Source organism: Bolinopsis microptera, chromosome 8, assembly GCF_026151205.1.
Source record: "Bolinopsis microptera isolate Bmic1 chromosome 8, MBARI_Bmic_1.0, whole genome shotgun sequence".
Taxonomy (NCBI): Eukaryota; Metazoa; Ctenophora; class Tentaculata; order Lobata; family Bolinopsidae; genus Bolinopsis; species Bolinopsis microptera.
In genome coordinates this window covers 13,806,661-13,827,862 of record NC_087079.1, presented here as the reverse complement: position 1 = coordinate 13,827,862, position 21,202 = coordinate 13,806,661, and the positions used below count along the sequence as shown (strand labels likewise).

The following is a 21,202-nucleotide window of genomic DNA, read 5'->3' as shown; positions in this document are numbered from 1 at the left end:
AAGACTGCCTGAAAGAATTTGACTTCGAAGTGAACTGTTTTCTTGACATTTAAAATTATACAGAGTGACTGAGAGTTTATAAAGAGTCATATATATGCGATTTTCTGTAATCGCTCAGAAACCAATCGTTGTAATTGTATTAAACCCTCGCTATAAATGATATCCAAACAAACAATTATGTATCTTAGTCATCTGAGTGGGTAGAAATTTCAAATCCCACATTTTAGTACCTACAAACTACAAAGTTACAACAATTTTGTTAATCAACTGTATAATATATATTATGTATAATATATACACATACAATAATATATACGTATATAGACCATAATATTTAATCTCATAGGTTCTCATTGTAATTAAATGTCGAACTTTTAAAAATTGTAGATTGTAAATACAAGCAATCTTCATGGAGTGTTTACTTTCAACTTCAATTAGTTGACTTGAAGTAAAATGATAAACTATTAGTATTACTGTTAGTATTTATATGAAAACCGTTCAATTATTGAACTATTTATAGACTAACTATTCTGAATGTAATCACTGTTTGTTTGAGCCATACTCATAGAACCAAACTGGGTTATCAATAGTATCAAGCGAATATAATGGAGGATAAAAACAATACGATAGGTTTTCATCTCCAACGTTGTTTACGATCTGATATAATATGTCTATAAGGCCATTGCATCTGCCATTTATATACCCGAGTCGCGTCGTAGAAAGGACATGACTTCGATTTTTGTGGTTACTTATTACTTAATACTTTTAAGACGTATTTTTGACCGTTTCTCATTCAATAAAAGGTTGACATTTTGACATATGAGTGTAAAATTATATTTAAAGTAAAACAATAAATATTGTTTACTATTTTTTATGGCGCATAGATATAAAATAGCATATAAATGCAATACTGCTATACGTCAATGAAAAGTTGACATATACCTGCAAAAGTGTTTTGAATTTTTATAAAACACTCAACCTAGCTATCTAATACTTGTTTGAGATCGACCGGACTGCAGTCGACTAGTCCAAAAAAGTGTGAATATATGATGTTATATTAGTTTTAAACTAATCACAACACTACAAACCTACTAGTACTACATTTATTGAGGACGTTACAGAAGGAATATATTTAATGTAGTCCGAGGAGTCCTCGCGTGCTAAGATGGCGTTTATCTTGTCGTATATGAATATCACAGAGAATAATTTAACCAATTTATCAACAATTTTATTATGAAAATGCCGAATTGTTGCCAATTTGTTTTAAAAAACCGGCGCGATTCGCGGATTGTTATCAAATTTGGAGACGAATTGCCGAATTACAAGCAATTACAGTATAGAAATTGAGCAGCTATCAGGAGATCGTAGTGAATGTAACCAAGACTGCAAGACTACTATCATCTATCAGGTCAACAATATGAGGAGAGGATCCGAGGGAAGCTTGTTCCTTGAATCATTTGAAATTGATGGTCTTGGTGGAGCTGCAAAGGAATCAAGCTTATATTTATAGGTAGAACTTGATATCACTCACGGAGATTTACAATTAATACAATAAATTGTTACACTTTTTAATCCATTTTTCATTTCTCAATCCGGAACTGCAACTGTTCTGAATCCCAGATTTGGTGTATTTTGGACCCTGAATGATGCATCATTCCGAAACTTAATTTGTGTAACTAACTTTAGCTTTGGAGGATTATTCGGCCATCACAATACACTCAGTACGTGAATAACTTTCAGTTTAACACGTTCTCTAGCTGTGGCGTAACGAAGGGCCCGCCGACCCCGGTGGTACTACTACTAGTACTACTAGTAATAGCAAAACTGCGCGTTTTGCTCTAGAAACACAATTTTTAAAAGATTTGTAAGCAGTCATCACTTGCTTCAGATTCGTAGATTATTTGTAGTAATTTAGGTTACGAACAACAAAAACGAAAGTAATAATTATGGTAAAAAAGGGTAAGAAACAAAATGATTAACAATCCAATTACCACAAAATACACTTCCTAATTACTCTGACTTATAACGCCCTACATCTACTGTAAAACACACGTCCTTACTCTACCCTTACTTATCACCCTCGTTAACCGTCTCTAACGGAGTCTTACCCTTAAACTACACTTACATAACACTGCACTTTTAGCCCTCGCTGACCGTCCTTATATCAGGCCCAAATCCACTATAGTTCATTCTCGCTCTACCTGAGCCCGATTGTTGTTGACACGAACCCACTCGTGTTGGATTAACCCGTGTTAACCCTGGCTACAACACAGCCTATTCCTGCTCTCCTGAGTTAACCAATGTTGACTCTCCCTACGCTTAAGCCAGACTGCTCATTTCCTCCGCACAGTTCCACTAACTACAGTCCACGATAATGCTCTCTCCAGGATCCTAACGTAACAGGTCCTGGCTCCAAAGTGTCCTACATCAATGGCCCTCGATTCGGGCAAACTCAATCTCCCTTTCTGACCTTTCCACCGGACCTTATATAATGTCCTGTCCGTGGTTTTTCACCCGACCTCTCTTACCAGACTCACGTGCCCCTGCTCACACCTTTGGCAGCTGGTCTTATCTCCCACTAAAGCTTCATTGTCCCGAGTCCAGGTGTTACGACTATTCATCTTTTTACCAAAGCTTCCTGTCTGATGACCTCTGAATCCATAGTTTGTTTAGAACTCACATCTATCTTTGACTCTCTATCTACACAAAGGCTTTACGTCTGAGTTCTCCTAGAACCATTGTCTCTCCTCCAGAGTGACATATTTCTCGTCCGTCCAGGTGAGGTCCAACCCACAATCTCCATTGTATTCTCTTTCTCTAACTTTCCCTAACCACAGACCAGAACTGGATGTTCCACTTCCACTGCCTTATTACACAATACTGCCTTATTACACAATACTGCCTTATTACACAATACTCTAAAATCTATCAAATAATCTAGATCAAATAATCACGGCTTACAGATTTTACCGGTGTATCCTCTAAAATCATCTAATTTGTTCAATTTTAGGGAGGGGCGCCAAAAGTGAAAAGGGGAGGAAGCTGGTGGAGGACAAGTATCAATCTGTAGCTGATTTTATGTTTTTCAGAAAACTGGTTCTCTTTTTTGAGCTTTATAGCACAGTGCAGCACACTAGTAGATTAGGAGAACAAAAATTGAACGCACTGCATTTATATAAGTATATAAAAGTTAATCTGTTCGGCTTCTCCTAAGATATACATGGATGCGGAAACAATCGTACCTGGTCAAGAAAGTTGTTAAGCACTTTGCTGCAATTAGCATACCATTACCTGCAGAGTAAGGTATCAGCATCACTGTTTAATTACAGATGAATTTTAATAAGCTGCCAGTATCACTATCATTGTATCAAAAACTCCAATGATAGGTTGCAATGCTGTGATCCTACTAAAATCTTTGAGATTGGCTTGGTGAGGATTTAAAATGGTGTGGGACAATTCGGCGCTGAATTTGTGACATCAACAAAAGAAAATGCTCTAAGTTATGAATGGTAGCTGTGTCATCATAATCATATCAATCCCATCCGACTCCCTATTTATGTACTTTTAAGCAGGGAAACTTGGGGCTGACAAAATATTGTTTCAAATTAATGTAATCAATTGAAATTAGTCAGTTTACCAAGTTTATCCCGGTCCCTAGTAAAACGATAATCATTATAAACTTTTACACGTAAACTTTCACTCTTCTTTTAAATATTTCACCAGTAATAGTATCAACTGCATTAATGGAAAAGTAATGTTCCCAAAAAGAATTACCGGGGACAAGACTTGAACTTGCAGTTGCACACCTTGCGGCGTCCGAACCTTATTCGGATGCGTCTACCAATTCCGCCACCCCGGGGATGTTTTGGGTACTATCTAGATCTATATATACCCAGGTTTAGATAAGATAATTGGATATTGTGTAATTGTTTATCTTGTTAACAATGATATCTGTCTTGTTAACAATGATATTTTGACATCATTAAACGAGTAATAGGATAAAAACACAAATTGCAACAAAACGAACATTGCCAACCATCGTTGAGTATCGAAGATATGATGCATGTAACACAAATTATTTCTGATTCAAATCATTGTAATTTGTATCTTTCCTCCCTAAAATTTGTATACAAACATGAGGAGTTAATTGGGTCATACATCTGGATCCCGATGGCACTGTTGCGGCACTGTCGTGGCACTATGGCGGCACTATGGCGGCAATGATAGGCAATGCCGTGATCCTACTAAAATCTTTGGGATTGGCTTGGTGAGGATTTAAAACGCTGTCGGACAATTCGGCGCTGAATTTGTGACATCAACAAAAGGAAATGCTCTAAGTTATGAATGGTAGCTGTGTCATCATATCAATCCCATCCGACTCCCTATTTATGTACTTTTAAGCCGGGAAACTTGGGGCTGACAAGAATCCTGGACTCTAGTTCGACACGTACTGACTACTGACTATATTGCCTGTACTGCGTACAGGCAATATCAATATTAATGAGATTGAAACAAAAAATATTGAATATTCTTGCCGGCATTAAATTTAATTAAGTTGCTAGAATATGGCCTCAACATTTTTCGAATTTTTACGAGTTTTTCGACCCAAAAGCTATCAAATTTGTTAACGGGTGATACTCGTAAAATATTTGTTCCAAATATTATAGACCGTCGACGAGGGTGAAGCGAAATTTTAATTTTCAATTTTAGCTCGCTGCTGCAGCGGAACGGGGAAGGGTCAAGGGAGAAACAGAAGATCTTTACACCTTTAGTTTCGACCAGTTTTTTAACCCCCCGAAACTGCCAGTCCAAAATGTGGAATGGTTCGTAATTGTATTAACATGAAACTATGAAAGATGCAGATGGTCACTACCACAATTATAACTGTTCCATGACACCCTGAATCGACCAAATTGTCACAAATCAGTTCCTCAACCCCTAAATTTTGAAGACTCTTATTTTTATTATCTTGTTTTTCAGGTTATTGACGTAACACTAACTAACAATTAAAAGAAAAACATGATATTAAAAGATATAATTATAAACATTACATAGTAAATTATTACAATGTATTATTAAACATTTTTCATATAAGTATAACTCGCTTTGCACAACTCGGCTGCTTTTATGACGATACAATCTAATTAATTGTTTCCTATATTATATATCAAACCGCTGTTTAGTGCTTCGACTTAAATAATCAACCATAGTTAAAACTGATTCTCCCTTATCAGTTACAATTCACATGGTTTTGGTTTCTTTTGATATTTAATAATTTCATTTAGATATCGGTCATCATATTCAATCTAAGATATTGGCTGCTGGTCAATATATTCTATCTGTACTGTAGCTGGACTCATATTGACGAGAGTTACATTTCTGGCGAACTAAATAACATTTTGGGTTAACGCAAATTCGAAGGATGTGAATTATAACTGATAAGGTTTTACTTGCACCTTGAAATAGAAGGATAAGTGATAGTTTAATGTTACCTCTAGGGTCAAAAGGGCCAACAAGAGATCTGAGCCATCGCCACCTCCAACGGTTTCACTAGCTGGCTTTTTTGGCACCATCACTTCGGGATATCGCTAATGGCCTGCCCGTTAGTGATTCTATTTATGTCAATCGGCTATCTGTCTCTCAAATAGTACAACCAGTTCATACTTGACCAGGTCACTTACTTGTGATTAGGTGTTCATGTTTGGTATATAATTTCATGTGTAAAAACAACTACGAAAAAATTTGATAAATATTTAGAAACTATCAAACACAATAACCAACTACATTCAGAAAAGCCGTGAATTTGAAATTCAAGTTTGCGATGACAAATGGTAACATCACTTATATGGCATTATCTAAAAAACTGTCATTGCGGCTATGATGGACTTTTTCACACAAATTTACATTTAGTACATTCTTAAGGCCGATCATATAAATTGGCTTGTCCTAACTTTAAACTGACAATGTAAACTTTTATTTTAGAAATTGCGCTTTGCACATCTCTTCGGAAAACCGTAAAATATTTTAAAAAGTTGATAAATTTAAACCAGTTCTTATAAATTATTAAGATATTATTTCATTCTACATTTCGTCAATAAAGGAAAATCTCTTTCTAAACAATACACTATGATATATGAGTAAATTATGATAATAATTAATTACATTAATGTTAACCTATTTGACCTATCTAAGGGGTGATAATACACAATTCACAGATACAACCTAATAGTCAATGGTGATCAATAAATGTTGCATTCCCTCTTTTGGCTATGTAATGCTCATTTTTCAATGACTAAACTTTTCCCAACGGAAAGCTAATTTCACTTTGCCGAAAGAAGGAAACCAACAACATTGACCAGCTTTTAAAATGATATCGAAATCTTACTGCCCTGTTTTCAGCATAAACCTGCCTGCTGCAGATGATTTCAATTAAATCCATCGTAAAGTAAATTTCCTAGCATAACAATGAACCTAATTCAAATTGATCATGCGGCACTATTTGGATAGTTTCCAGTCATCGCCATGGCTCCGTTCTTCTTCTTCGCGTCCTCAACGGCAGCCACCAGCCTGAAAATATACGTCTCAAGGTACATAATCTAAATTGATCAAAAATGATAAAATAATCAGTATTAAAAGCAAATGTTCTGAGTGGATAACCACAAACTATAGCGCCCAAAGCTGTAGACCTGATAAATTTATTGAACCAACAAGAAAGAGATATTGCACGTGATATTGCACGTGATAAACTTACGGTAGAGTAATCTCCCACTTAGGACCAAGTACTTTCGGGAGGAATGCAATGGCAGCCATGACGGGGATGAAGAGGAAGGATGAGAAGACGAGGATTCCAGCAAGGCCCCAAGCCCATGGAGGGTAATTCACATCTTCAGTCCAACTATCGCCATCGGCCTGCACAAATTGTGAGATGAGTTTATGTTTCTGTTTCTGTTTCGGTATACGGTTTCTGTTTCTGTTTCGGTATACGTAAGAGTGTGTATTTCGAGGTCTTTAATGTTCAATAGATATTTGGTAACGTAAATATCTTATATTGAATAGATATTACAGCATTATTCAGTTAGATAAACATTCCACGCTATTTATTTATACACGTATTTTATATGTTTATAGGATAACAAGCTTGATGTTTTACTTGTACCACCAAGTACCAACATGTTATCACAAATATTACATCACGAGTCTTTGATCTTTTCCGTACAAAGATGGTAGATTAGTGTGCTCGCTAAGATCGAAATCGCCCAGGCGACGATCTGACCCCTTCTAATGACTAACAATATTTGTTGAGGCACAAATTACAGCATAATTACCCGTTAAATCTATTAGCTTATTAGATTCCGGAGAAATAAAACATTTATAACGAAGTTTGATCGGTCGGTTAGGATATTTAACAATTTGTCTTATAAGGCCATTAGGCCACCGGAGTCCGACAAGTGATGGAACTGCTCTGCAAAATTAATTCATGCGGAACTGACTAAGTTTCATTCTTAACTGTAAATTCACTAAATACTGCTGCCAACTTAAACCTTCAGTAAGATCGTTGTACCAGTAACTAAGATCACCTAATATGTCATTTTGTCAAACAACTTGCGTCATGTAAATGTTCAGATGTTGGTTTTGCTTTTACTTCAGAAATTCGTCTGCGTGCATATATTCATGATATTACATTCGATTCTAGATTTTCGTAGTGGATAAACTGCGCGCGCGTGGTATGTTTTATGATGCGCGCGCTTTCTACTGAACAATTTAATGGTGCACTTCCAAAACAAAATATTTTCGCGGCTTCCATTTTTACAGTAAGTTTCACGGACAGAGCAATGTGCTCCAGCCATGCTGTTTAGAGGTGACACACGAGTCACGATTTAAAACAATCTATGTTTAAGAGCAGTTTCGTGATCACTAACTCTAAAAACAACGTGTAACAAGTGACAAGGTCACACAAGTGGCTGTTATAATGGAACAGTTTGAAGTTGGCAATTGCCGGATGAGATCACTGAAAGTTACAACTTTTCTAGAGAAGTTAGCATCTGTGATCGGGGATATTAGAATCAGTACCAATTGGAATACACATAAGAAGAGCAGGCTTTTTCATGAATGTTGAACTGGAATAGATCCTATTACTATTCGATATCAAATGCCAGCTTCAAATTGATCCACAGAAGTTCGAACGCTGTACAACACTCACTTCTGTTCATTTTTAACATTCCAGGAACTAACATTCAGATCGCACCGGATTAAGTAGTTCGCCAGATCATACAGCAACTATGATATCAGTTACCAATCACATTAAGGATGATATTGTGCCATGCATTCCGTAGAATTAGGTTAAAAAGCTCATATAAATATAGAAATTTCCTGCGGCCCGTTATTCGGAAACTGCAAAGATATTCATTACCATCATTGATACCGTGTTTGTAAAGGCAGGATTTAATCCGAACACGGCCGGAATTCACCTAGGCAACACATTTATGAACCGGAGAAAGTTTTCAACTTCCCAGTATACACTCGAATATACGGAATATATCGTGTTCTAACACGTTGCAAGATACCCCAGATGTTTATGTTTACCGGGGCAATGACAAGTTATGAAAATAAAAAATGAAAATTTATTAAGAACAGCATGGAATTACTCAATGATTCAGTAATTTCAGTAAGAATTAGTGTTATAAGCTTCAGACATGGTCCAAAGCATGGTCTGTGAAGATGAGGCCGTGAATTTAATGGTTTCTCATAAACTAGCTTTGAAAATAAGTACCGCTTGTTCAAAGGAAGCCGTTAAACTGGGGTTTAATCCTGATTGAGCGCGCGTTTACATAATCATAGTAATATACGTTACCTGGGACCTCAGGCTATCATGTTCATAAACATAGAATAGAGATTCGGCGGAATGACAGGCTGAGAGCGGCCCAGTAAAGTAATACGATGATTATTAACTTAAAGATTAGTTCATGCTCCTTGTTATAGACTAGCCGAACACTGAACACGAATGATAACGTACTGATCAGCTTTACTTTAGCATTGACGAAGTATAATGTGATTATAAAGTGAATTCCGCTCGTTAAACATATACGTTACTTTAAAGTGATAGCATGTGCTGGCCAAAATATCAGGTTTTGGTAACTATTGAGGAGAATGTATAATAAAAACAAGTACTAATCGCATGTTGAATGAATAATTAGTAATTAGTAATTAGTAATTAATGTTGTTGTCCGTTATATTAAGATAATAGCACATTGTGTCATAGCGTGAGTAGTAAGGATTCTGTAGAAGCAGTTAGTACATGTATTTCACAGAGATGTTATGTAGTTTTGTTTTCACAGTGCAAATTCTACACCCTTGTTATACTATAGAATTTACACAATCTATAAGTGGGTACAAGGTTGGAAGCTAGTGTAGACAAATTCTGGTGAATTGTTTAAAAGGGCTGATATCAAACACATTTTGGACGACTATAGGAAGCTAATTCAGGTTTTAATACCGTTATGTTACCACAAGATTTCCTGTTGGCGCAAGGTGCTGGGCCATTACTAGGGAACTCAGTTTAAATGGGCAGAATGTAGATAATGTTCTAGGAACAGTGAAAACAGCGTGAGACTTTATAGCCAGAAAGATATCGTTCTTATATTACGTAAGCTAGTTTTGGTGGAGGGGATTTGAAAAATGTAATTTCTACACAACAGTTGTGTGTAAAGTCAAAAGTGGCTAACGGGAAGGATCTGGCTTTCCTATCGCGTAATATGTGAACCGTCCCTTGAGACAAGTTCTACTAACACATTTCACACTGGAGCTCATCGTCAGGTTTTGGTAAAGTCAAGATCAGATTTTGGTTGGGTATTTTGAGAGTTTAGGTAAGGTTGTAGTCAGGTTATGTCGGAATATGAACTAAGACACGTCTTGCCAGAAACAAACTATCCACAGCTCTAACTGCACAACATAAAACAAAACTAGAACTAACTGTTTACTTAGTAGTAGTAGTAGTAGCTTAGTAGTAACTTACATTACAGCCAACGAATTTGCCGTACAGAAGAGGAGTTTGAAGCTGATCCACAAGAGAGTAGATGAGGACGAAAGCCAGACTGAGGGGGGTCACCACAACCCACATGATCCTCCACACTATGTTGGGGTAGTATCCGGTCATCTCCTCGAAATCTTCACAGAATCTAGAGGGGAACAGAGGGTGTTAAAGAGAAACCTGGTTAAATCTGAGAAATCTGAGAAAGCTTGAGAAGTTAGTAAAATCTGGACTCTGGAGACATCTAGGCGACTGGGGAGGTAATACACGTTTTGACACGGCATCATTAAATTTTATAAAGCATCGTTATATATTTCATCAAAACAAGCTTGTATCACGTTCTCAAAAGAAGTTCACTATATGAACCTACACTAACATGTCCGTTATAAATCTATAGACAGACTGCTCAACATGTAATTCTATCAATATTTGATTAAAAAACAAATGAGGGTGAATCTCGGCAAATGAATAACTTGTCAAGCTGGATCACAATCCCTCGGCAGATTAAAATTGAGTCACTTTAGTCGCTTGTACAATGTACACACAATGTGTCGGAATCATATGCTGTAAAGTTATATTATACATGTATTATTTTTATATTATTATTTTTATATGTATTAAAAATTATAATATTGAATACTCTACTTCAATTATGCTCATCACCAGCTCAACTGGCCCCAGTCATCCTGGCTGTCTAATTATAAAACCTTCTATGAGGATTGAGGATAATTCTAGGTGTATACATCTTGAATTGTCAGAAAACTCATCGTAAGACATTGCGCAAGACACATTGTCAGTTAATTATCGTGTTACTCTGCAACAACAACTGGGAATGACGCTAAAGTTACCTGTCGATCCCGTAAACCCAAGAAACAGCGATGACCTCAAAGAAGGCCACCATCATGAGGGGGAAGTTGGCAGAGAAGTTGTCGAAGAGGTCCACGAGGTACTGGCCGTTCTGCATCCCAAAGGGGAGGCCCAGGAGGAAAGAGAAAGAGCAGAAAAGACCTGAAAAAGTAGTTATATTAAAGTAATGTTACTGATGTAGGTCTGGGAACTTCATTATTATTTATCATTTATTCTGTGAATGGGTTCAATTTGCGCGGACATCTGTCATAGTGTCATGAGTCACAAGCAAGTTTTGGAAAACTTTTTGCTCCGCTTAATTTCTATGCGCCGGATCAACTATTAACAATATCATGGCAAGTGAGGCATGAGTCATCAGTCACGTGCCATGCTCCCTGTCTGTAGCGTGACTAACTCGTATGAGAGCATATTCTCAAGTTCTCACCGTCTCACCGTACTGTTATGTGGACAATATGGAACAAGTTCCAGACTGTTCTCCAGAGGAAACCAGTGTCCAGTAAGGAACCTACTCTCCACTATAAAGGCTTTTCTAGTAGACACTCACATACCAACCTGTCTGTGTAAAATAAGCACTACACCGTACCAGTGTAGGCGCTCTTGTGATCTGGGCTGCTTTTAGTTGGTTTCAGGGCGGTATCCGTCTCAGGATGGGATGAGACGACCGGGTGGCCGTCATCACGTCAAGCCCTCTCACGCGTGAGCACGGTTGACAATTTGACAACACAAGCAGACCTTCCTAATGTATTATGAAGGTTGTACTTCTGGCCTTGTCACAGTCATGCTACAGAGCTACACAAGTAGGAGCGGGAGTATTTCCCGCTAGAAGGGCAGAGCTGGAGAATTTTAGTTCCAAACTGTACGGGACCAGTCAGATTGCCAATCTTGGTGCCATGTGAACATTTTGAAGGCAAGTCAGTGAAAGAATTAGCCTTCAGATAGGTTGGTAATTTTTAAACTAACAGTAACATTGTACATAATGATTACACTACACTAAAGTGTTAAATTAGACTTTCCCACCACATCTAATCTCAAAACAGGCAGATCTTCACCACACCAGATTAAAGAAAGACTCAGCATTAAACAGCTGTAAGGGTCGGATAACGGCACCAGACATTTGCTGGAATGTAGCTCAAAATGTGAATTTACCGATGTACTCAGAGAAATAGGGCCTGTTGTAAGGGCAGTGGTTCCGTATTGAATAGCCGACTTCTTTCACGGGTGATACCTCGGAAAGCACTAGATACGGGCTATGTTACAGGCTATGTTATATTTCGTAGTGATTAGTGATGATAGTAATCACATCATAACCATGTGGTCATTAATCTAGTGCATCAAATCAAGGATATTCCCCCAGCTTTCTGACTCAATACCGATGCCATGTTTCGTGGCTAATGGTATATTACTAGTAGTATCACGCGGCGGAGTTTAAATTTGGGAATTTTAAATCTCCCTGCAGTCGTATATTTGTGAGTCTGGAAACTCTAACCCGAAAAGTGAGCATCGGCTTCCTTTGGTCGGTGCTTTCGCAAAAATTAGGATAATTGTCACCATATATATAGATGAAAATATGCGAGCCGTGGGGGGGGGACAATCCGATAAACCTGTTTTAGTGTTTCTTTTAGAGTGCTTAAACCGTCTACGATCCCTTCCAGATGAAAGTTAAGCATGGTTTATTGGTAAAGTATGTATTATAACTATACTATGCACTACTCTTATCTAAGCTCTTATCTACTCTTATCTAGGCTGTAAGTGTTAAAGATAGAACAGGATAGTGTATATTCCTACCCATAACGACGGGGCGAGGAATTGCTTTTGGTATGAGTGTTGTGTCATCAAGTGCAGTCATCATACCCTCAATACCAGCAAACTGAAACATTTCATGATTTATGATATTACTCCCATTCCAATCTCATTCTTATCTTTATATGGGATATTCCTCAACATTAAGCATCCGTGAAATGAACCCATTTTAAGCAAATAATATTTATAATAATTAACATGATTATTTCAACTTACCTGTGAGTCAATACCCAACATGAACAACATCACGAAGAACAGAGCACTCCAGAGTTGCGCGGCGGGAGTTGTTGCAATAGCTTCCGACACTGCAATGAAAGCCAGTCCGGGTCCTGTAGCCAGCTGAAAGGGTAGATCGTGTTAACGTTGTATTAACGTCGTGTTAACGTTTTGTTAACGTTGAACATTATTGCTCACAATATGTGTTACAGTAATGCAAATATTTAATTAATAAATTAATATTATTGACGTTTAGGTTATTGACACTTGGAATGAAATTTAGCATTTATTATTGACAGCTTAAAAAAGAGCCACCATTTAAGGGTTAGATTAACTGATTATATGCGATTCCGCATCCCTTCACGAACGCAAATTAATTACAAAATATGCGTTGATGTGTCACCAACACTTACTTGATCGATAGAAATATTATTCTTGTAGGCGTTGCTACCAACGATAGCAAATATGGTAACACCAGCGAAGATTGAGGTAACACTGTTCACCACCGAGATACACAGAGCGTGTTTGTAGAAGTTAGTTTTGGGCGGATTGTACGAAGAGAAAGCTATACATGATCCAAATCCTGAGAATTTTAATTTTATCCTCCAAGAATTATTTGATTGCATTGTCAGATCATCTGGAAGGACCTGTACAATTATCCGATGATTTATTATGAAACATGTACGTACTACGTGATAACGATACATGAATGTAATTAGTATAGATTCGTTAAAATGTAGCTTACCTAATGACAGACTGTAGAAGATCTGAGCAGCAGCCTCAAGCCAGCAGTACGGATTGTACAAATGTCTCCAGCTGCTTAAAATTGTAACGTTGTTTTTGGCGTCCATCTCGGCGTCAGCAGCAAATCTATACTGAAATAACGGTTCAGGTCACGAGATAGGTCAAGTCACATGATATTTCTCATACAGTGGGGTGCACTGGTGCCGTATATAATGATCATTCCTGTTATGAGCACATTTTGCAGATTGGTGGTTCGGATGCGTGGTTATAGCTGAGTGAAAATAATGAGCACTGTTCGTATTATCTCGATGAGAAATGACCAATATATATGGTCCCCACTGTATAACTACATAGTGCATATAGCACCTGATAGAATTGACAAGACCAAATCGATCTAGACTTGATTAATTGCCCTGGACACATTTCGAACACACGGAAGGGGTCGTGAAATCAAGAGAAGTTGTGTGTTATGAATATGCTGGATATCATCTAGCTGCTAAAGTTAAGTTATAACTCGGTAAAATCTGGGTTACTCTGGATTCTGAGCAACTTTGAAGCAATTCTGATTTACGTATAGTATCTCAGATCATCTTCCAAAACTGATATTTACAGGTATTTATACCTTTATAAACAGGTTTACAAGCCTTTACTAAATTTACAGTTATTGGCAGTGCATAATTAAATAAGATTAAACTTTCTGCACTGTAATCGTCACCAGATTAACGCAGACATATACACACCTATAAAGAAAACAAGTAACCTGATAAAATATGTTGAAATAATGTTGAACTAATGTTAAAATAATGTTGAAACTCACAGTAGGATCGAAGAAGTATTTGACACCCTCCATAGCACCCTCCAGAGTCATGCCCATAATGAAAAGACCAACTAGGGCAATAAAAGGGAATACGGCAGTCACGTACACGACCTTACCAGAGGTCTTGATACCTAGGAGGAGGAGTATATCATTAAATTTGTGGTGAATATTCAATCTTTAAATAGGTTAATAATGAAGAAATACTACAGTATTTCACGGATTTGTGGTGAATATTCTAAAAGGTCAATAATGAATGAAAACGGTTGCTATCACTCGTGCGAATTGGCGCAAGCCTCAATTGCGGCTGATCGGTTTATCGACACCGCAAGACACAATCAAGGGGGAAGTTAGAGTTACCTTTAACCATGCAGAGGAAGCAAGTAACCCAGGCGAGTAGAAGACAGAGGGTGATGTCCCAGTTAAAGGAGCCTGCTGTTGAGATATCAGGACTTATGTGCAGCACTTCGTAGTACCTGTGTGGTTTAGTGATCATGATTTTGAGAAATATGCTCTTTTTTTTGTTCGACCGATGCGTTGGATGCCGTTTAACAACGTTGAAGATTATCACGTCATGGCAAATTAATTATCACTAGACGGTACTCAAAACCACGGTCCGGTATTTAAGTAATCATTTTGAAAACATAGTGGCAACGTGGTGTGCGGTGTGCCAGAACTTGATTTGTTACCTCGATTTCTAATTAATCGTCAATTGATGAATTTTTGAACAGCCGTCAGCCATTTTGGAAAAATGTGAGACACAATTGAATAAGCAATTTACTCAATGTTACCGGCGGTACCCTTGTAATTAGTATAATGTTTCATGTTGAAGCTATATTGGAGGTAACTGTTCACGGTACTTATTGTCTTATTGTGTCTCTACCAGATCAGAGTGGGTTAATGTGAAGCAGAGCCAGCAGCACACCATCGTATAGATCATTTGAGTAACACATTTAATTGTTTCATAGTGTTTCATAGTGATTTACCAGCTGTCGATATAACTGCTTAACGCCATTAGAGAAGTAAAACTGTTGATTGGTAATTGGTTGGAAAATATAACGCACTGTTCGCAACTTCATTACATAGACCTAGAGTATAATAGATAGGTATTACCTTACGAGACATATTTATGTTCGACATGATAATTCCGGTGATCTAAATGGTATGGAAACGAAAATATGGGAATTTTTTCCGAAAACCGCCATATTTCGTACCCCAAATTTAATCATGGTATTTCGGGATTTTTTCATGTCCTTATTTTATAAAAATGAAACCCAATATTTGAGAAAATTAAATATAAAGATCTTCTCTGATCAATCCTCCAGAGGGTATAGGAGACCGACAGTGTTTGTTATCTTCCACTAATCCCGAAATTTCACCGCCGTGGCCAAGAAAGTAGTGACAGAGCTTGCTTATTTTTAATGGAACGTGCCCAAAATCATTTTTAAAGCAATTTATGATCAAATATTAGTGTTCTTAAATTGTTTGATGATTCATATTTATAACTTACCATATTGACAAGTTATAAATATAAACTATATTTAAGGTATATCATTGTGTTTCCAAGAAATGTTACAGCCGCTCCGCAGACCAACTGGGGCTACACGTAAAGTGTAAACTACAATAACTATATTATTCATAATAATGATGGGTACTATGAAGATAAAGACACGATAAGACAATACTACTGTGAACAGTGAACAATGAACATGACGTAATAATAAAGTTATCTTCAACATGGGACACGGTAAAGCACCAATTACAAGGGTGCCGCCGGTTTCATTGAGTAATATGCTCACTTCAATCACCTAGGCGTCTCACTTTTTTCCAAAATAAATGTTCAAAAATCCATCATATAATACTACTTTCAGTTAGTGTTTTCGAATAATAAGAACTTGTTTATTTTAGTTCAAAACAATCCAATTACAGCACAGTCACAAGAATAGCAGTGCTTGAAATGTTTTGAAAATACTAAATCTATTTTGACTTCTCTTATAAGCATATAGCATGCAATGAAGTCCAATAATACTAGCAGTCAATATTCAATAATGTCACCACATTTATTCTAATGCTCTACAAAAATTAACATAAGGATTATTATGAATTCCACGATGGCTGACATTCATATAATTCTTCCAATATTTACCAATAATAAGAAGATTTAGTGTTGTTAGTACAGCAATTCGCAGGGTAATCGTCGCCGATAGGACAATCTGCAGCCCAGGGGAGTGTCTGAAGGGGGAGAGGAAGTTGAAATATTATTTATCTAAATAGTTACAAAATGAATATGGTTCACAACAAAATGTATCTTCGTTGGTTTAATACAGATATTGAAGGACAATGACAATGATTTGATTTCTTGGAACATGATTTGAACGTTTATTTGTCATTTTGTTTCAAGAGTTTATAGAGTGAAAGCTTACCTTTTGAAAGGAAGCGAAGAAGTAATAAATAGTGTACATAATGATTGCATTGTAGTACAGATTCGTGTAGAACCCTATCATCCAAGTCGCGAAACCAATTCCACCTGTGATCATATTATTCTTGTTATATAATATACTGATCAGTTTAAAACAAATTATTGTACTGAGTTTATCTAGAAGATAGTTTTTTCAGAAGATGGCTATTAGCCCTCTAATAACCGGTCGGCATTGTACCTATTTTCCGTTATCACCATTTTATGCTGTTGGTGAACAGACAATTGTTGGTGAAAGTTATATCCGTTACTTCTAAACGACAACAATCTTTAAAATAGAGAATTTGCGGCCGAAACCAAAAGACAGCTATCTTATATGGGTTTCCCAAGAGATAATATTTGAACTTTTGGGGGGGGGAGTCCAATGTTGACAACTTTGACAAAATTTAGGGCGGACCTCTTACAAGGTGACGCAAGTTTTCAACAAGTGTGCGAATATGCCATGTGTTATATACAGAGTGTGCCCATCAGTCTGTAGCAAAACCATATGTGTGCAGTATGCAGTGCATAATATGTGCACGAATGCAGGGTTAATGTCATGGAGTCAGTGTTTGGCGCAATTATCATCTCCGTGTCGACGCCGTACACACACCCATCTTGGCGTAGTGTCATACAGTCAAAACAGTTGTCACAGTTGTGCGTTATCATAACTACTGTCAATTTGCACACGTACCTCTAATCAGTGTGTGTGTGTGTGTGTGTTTGTGTGTAAAATAACATTGTTCTACTCCTCATGAAACAGTAACAAGTAAAACCAGCCCCGGCCTGATCTGTGATCTGTGTCCCGACATGATCTGTAACAGATAATACCGGGGACACAGATCAGATATTAATAGACACACCGTAATATTCTCCTCCTGTTTAGTGTCATCTGTCACGATAAGAACGTGCGGGCAGTGAGTGCTATTGTGCTGAACCATCACTATAGCTTTCAACACATTACGGCTCAGATCGCCACCGTGTCAAACCTTTATGCAACTTACTCATCGTGTCAGTGTGTGACTTCAAAAGGAAAAAATTAGATTTCTCAGAAGTCCGAAATTCACTTAGTTTAACATTCAGCTATTTAGACTCCTCACAAATTTCGTTTATACCCAATTTGGTCATTCTAGAATGAAGACTGGAGAAAAAGCCTTAAATTGGTTTTAAGCGATCATCACTCTTCACTATCCAACTAATTTTCTGATTTCTCAAGCTGAATGTCAATATGGTCGACTTGGCAATGGCTCAAAGAGTGTATCTGTTTCAACACTTGCGTATTTGTGACGCACGTGTCAACTAACCGCGCAATCTGCATTTGATGGGATGCCGTGGTTTTCACGTGTCAAAACGGCCGTGTTTCATCTTTCCGCCCGGAAAACAATACCACCTGTGGTTAGAGCATAATAAACATTGAAAGTACACAGAATTGCAGTACTGTGTTGTAACTGTAGGCGTGTCTACTTACTTAGAGCTTTGTGGATTTTGTAGAAGCCTCCAATGCAACCTGATCGGAACTTCTGTCCTATCCAGAGTTCCACCAGGAAGAGTGGAACTCCCTCTATCACCAACATCGTGAAGTATGGTATCAGGAACACCGCTGAAAGGGAAGACTTGGTTATCTGTTCTGATAAATCTCACAAAATTAACCAATATGTCAGAATTGTCTATTTTTCATTGTTCATAATAATAATATGGTATGTGGACCCTTGCGGCTTGCATATGTTGTAATAAACACTTCACAAGTTTATTATCATACTAATGACAAATAATAATATTATTCGTTTTTCATATAATCAAACTAACTCAAACTTATTATTTTTATTACATCAACAGGTTGTAACTGTAAAATGTAAATTGAACTCGCAAAACTTTTCAAAAACTCAAAAATCTGGCTCTTGTGAGCATACGTAATTTCGATCATGAATGGCACTTATCCTCCCCTCATAACATTAATAGATTTCTTCTGTTAATACGACTATTTTAAAAGTAAATTGCCCTATGTCTTATCTTGATTAATTAATTAAAGTGTCTAAAGCCACAAAATCACAGTTAACTTCGCTCAGAATTAAACCACCGTCTCTGTTAGCTTAATATAACCAACCAAACAGCTGAAACTTGCTGAGGTGGTTTTAACACCACCAAATTCGGGAAATTAATTGCTCTCTCTCACACACAGGGGACAGTATCCCTAATTAATCATGGAGATGTTAAAATACAGCTCGTACTATTGCAGTGCCTGGGCCACTTTAATTTGAAAGATAGCGTTTATATTACTCAGCTATTCCGGGTACTTAAAATAAAATCCAATATCATTCAAAATGAATGTTATTTTATGTATGTCAGTGATAATGTTCAGTGTTATATATATATAAGTTCGAGATGTTGTCTAAGACTGGGCGAGTAGACGGCAGCAGGATACTGGTCTGTTTCCGATGTGTCTGCAACTCAATGGTCGAAAATGATCAAATTGCCCGCTTTGCCACGCGAATTTTCAACAGCTGTCTTGAAATTTGAATCAAACACAGCAGGCCTAGAAAGTTGATGGTCCAATGACCGGATTTAAATGCCCACACATATAGAGAAGCCTATACTGTTGATGTGATTATATTTCTGAGGTTCCCGTCTGGAGGCGAAATCCCGACTTTTCGAGCTGGAGTAGGCTGAGTGTAGAATCGGCATCTTTGTGACCAAACCATCTTTGGAGAATGCCGAACACCGAATTTCTAGCGTCACCATTCCTTGTCAGGATAACTGTCGCGTTAATAGCTGAGGTTGTGATCGGTATCCAGGCAAATACTATCTCGTAAAAGCTGATCTGTTCCGTCGAGACCCACCAAACTATCACGATGCTGAGAACCGAGATAAAATAGGGGATGTTTATTAGCATAATTGTGATGCAGCTTGTTATGTACTTGGCGTTATCTTTACCTGGATTCCTTTTAATGGTGATGAAAAGGTAGATGAGAGTGGATACGGAGATAATAACTCCGGCACAGCAGTGACTGAAGTTTGCCCACAAACAGAGGTTGAATACAATCTTGAGTAGCTTCGTCCCCCACTCGTTCGTCTTGAAGAATGCTGTAGCGATGAAGTGGGTTCCATTGTTGATGGTCATGTAAGCGACGTACCCGAAGAGGTAAATCAGGATGTTTCTTTGTTTCATGTTGTAGAAAGGAAACACGATCTTGATGGCTCGAGAAACTGCCAAAAGGAACCCTACGTTCTGGGAGAAACATCCAAACAGGCATGTCCACAACCGGGTACATCTCAAGACGATGTGGGAGGATGGAAGTAGTTCTGGAGTCAGCATGAGGTGGGTGTAAACCAGTGGGGCCCAGAGATTAGTCAGGAAGTCTGTGATATTAAGACATTTGAACAAGGTTGTGATGTTTGTCTTGGTTTTTTTGAAGTGGCAAAACAAGAGGGGGTTAAGGAAAGTGGAGATTATCCACGGGAAGATGAAGAATGTTCCTAGGAAGTAGTTGATGGTTTTGTCTCCTGTTGAAGGGGTGTAGGGAGCAATCTCCGACACATTGTGCACAGGGTCCCTCTCAAAAAGGGTGAGATTCCAGAAGATTATCATCTTAGGAATCAGTCGGTGTATTGTTGAGGCATCAGTGGTAACATTATGAAGGAATCAGTTGGTATATTGTTGAGGCATCAGTGGTAACATTATCAAGGAATCAGTTGGTATATTGTTGAGGCATCAGTGGTAACATTATCAAGGAATCAGTTGGTATATTGTTGAGGCATCAGTGGTAACATTATCAAGGAATCAGTTGGTATATTGTGGAGGCATCAGTGGTAACATTATCAAGGAATCAGTTGGTATACTGTTGAGGCATCAGTGGTAACATTATCAAGGAATCAGTTGGTATATTTTTTTTTATCTAGACACTTATTTTACTTCGGTGTATTCCAACATATTGTTGAGGCATCAGTGGTAACATTATCAAGGAATCAGTTTGTAGACTAGAAACGCAACTATTAGTGGTTAACTAGATTTTGTCCAGCCTGGAACTGATATTATGGGCAAACTAAGGATTACAAGAGTAAATTGCCTAATATGTGGCGAAAATGATAAAAATCTTGAAGCACCTGGAAATGTTTTATTCAAATGAGGTATTTATGAGTCAAATCTACTGATTTACAGCTGCTCATAATCAGCCCGCTCATCAACCCAAAATAATACTACTTGGGGAGTCAACTACATGTACTAAAATCTACTGATTTGTGAGGCAACTCTATGTCACTATGTTGTAAAATCCATTGATTT

The 21,202-nt window shown here is 37.5% G+C and overlaps 1 protein-coding gene across 7 annotated transcripts in view; it reads right to left on the bottom strand.

Moving 5' to 3' along the window:
• Nucleotides 1-5,741: 5,741 nt before the first annotated feature.
• Nucleotides 5,742-21,202, bottom strand: part of LOC134819195 (sodium-dependent neutral amino acid transporter B(0)AT3-like) — a 36,265-nt gene continuing 20,804 nt past the window's right edge. For all 7 annotated transcript variants that reach the window (XM_063829000.1, XM_063828998.1, XM_063828994.1 and 4 more), the window contains 13 exons: nucleotides 18,392-18,523; nucleotides 16,892-16,995; nucleotides 16,615-16,700; nucleotides 14,829-14,944; nucleotides 14,472-14,602; nucleotides 13,656-13,785; nucleotides 13,324-13,493; nucleotides 12,911-13,033; nucleotides 12,680-12,761; nucleotides 10,876-11,035; nucleotides 10,013-10,175; nucleotides 6,752-6,909; nucleotides 5,742-6,567 (listed from right to left, as the gene is read on the bottom strand). In XM_063829000.1, coding sequence (XP_063685070.1) covers nucleotides 6,486-6,567; nucleotides 6,752-6,909; nucleotides 10,013-10,175; nucleotides 10,876-11,035; nucleotides 12,680-12,761; nucleotides 12,911-13,033; nucleotides 13,324-13,493; nucleotides 13,656-13,785; nucleotides 14,472-14,602; nucleotides 14,829-14,944; nucleotides 16,615-16,700; nucleotides 16,892-16,995; nucleotides 18,392-18,523 — 1,637 coding nt within the window. In that variant the 3' untranslated portion in view covers nucleotides 5,742-6,485. The remainder of the gene's footprint in view (nucleotides 6,568-6,751; nucleotides 6,910-10,012; nucleotides 10,176-10,875; nucleotides 11,036-12,679; nucleotides 12,762-12,910; nucleotides 13,034-13,323; nucleotides 13,494-13,655; nucleotides 13,786-14,471; nucleotides 14,603-14,828; nucleotides 14,945-16,614; nucleotides 16,701-16,891; nucleotides 16,996-18,391; nucleotides 18,524-21,202) is intronic.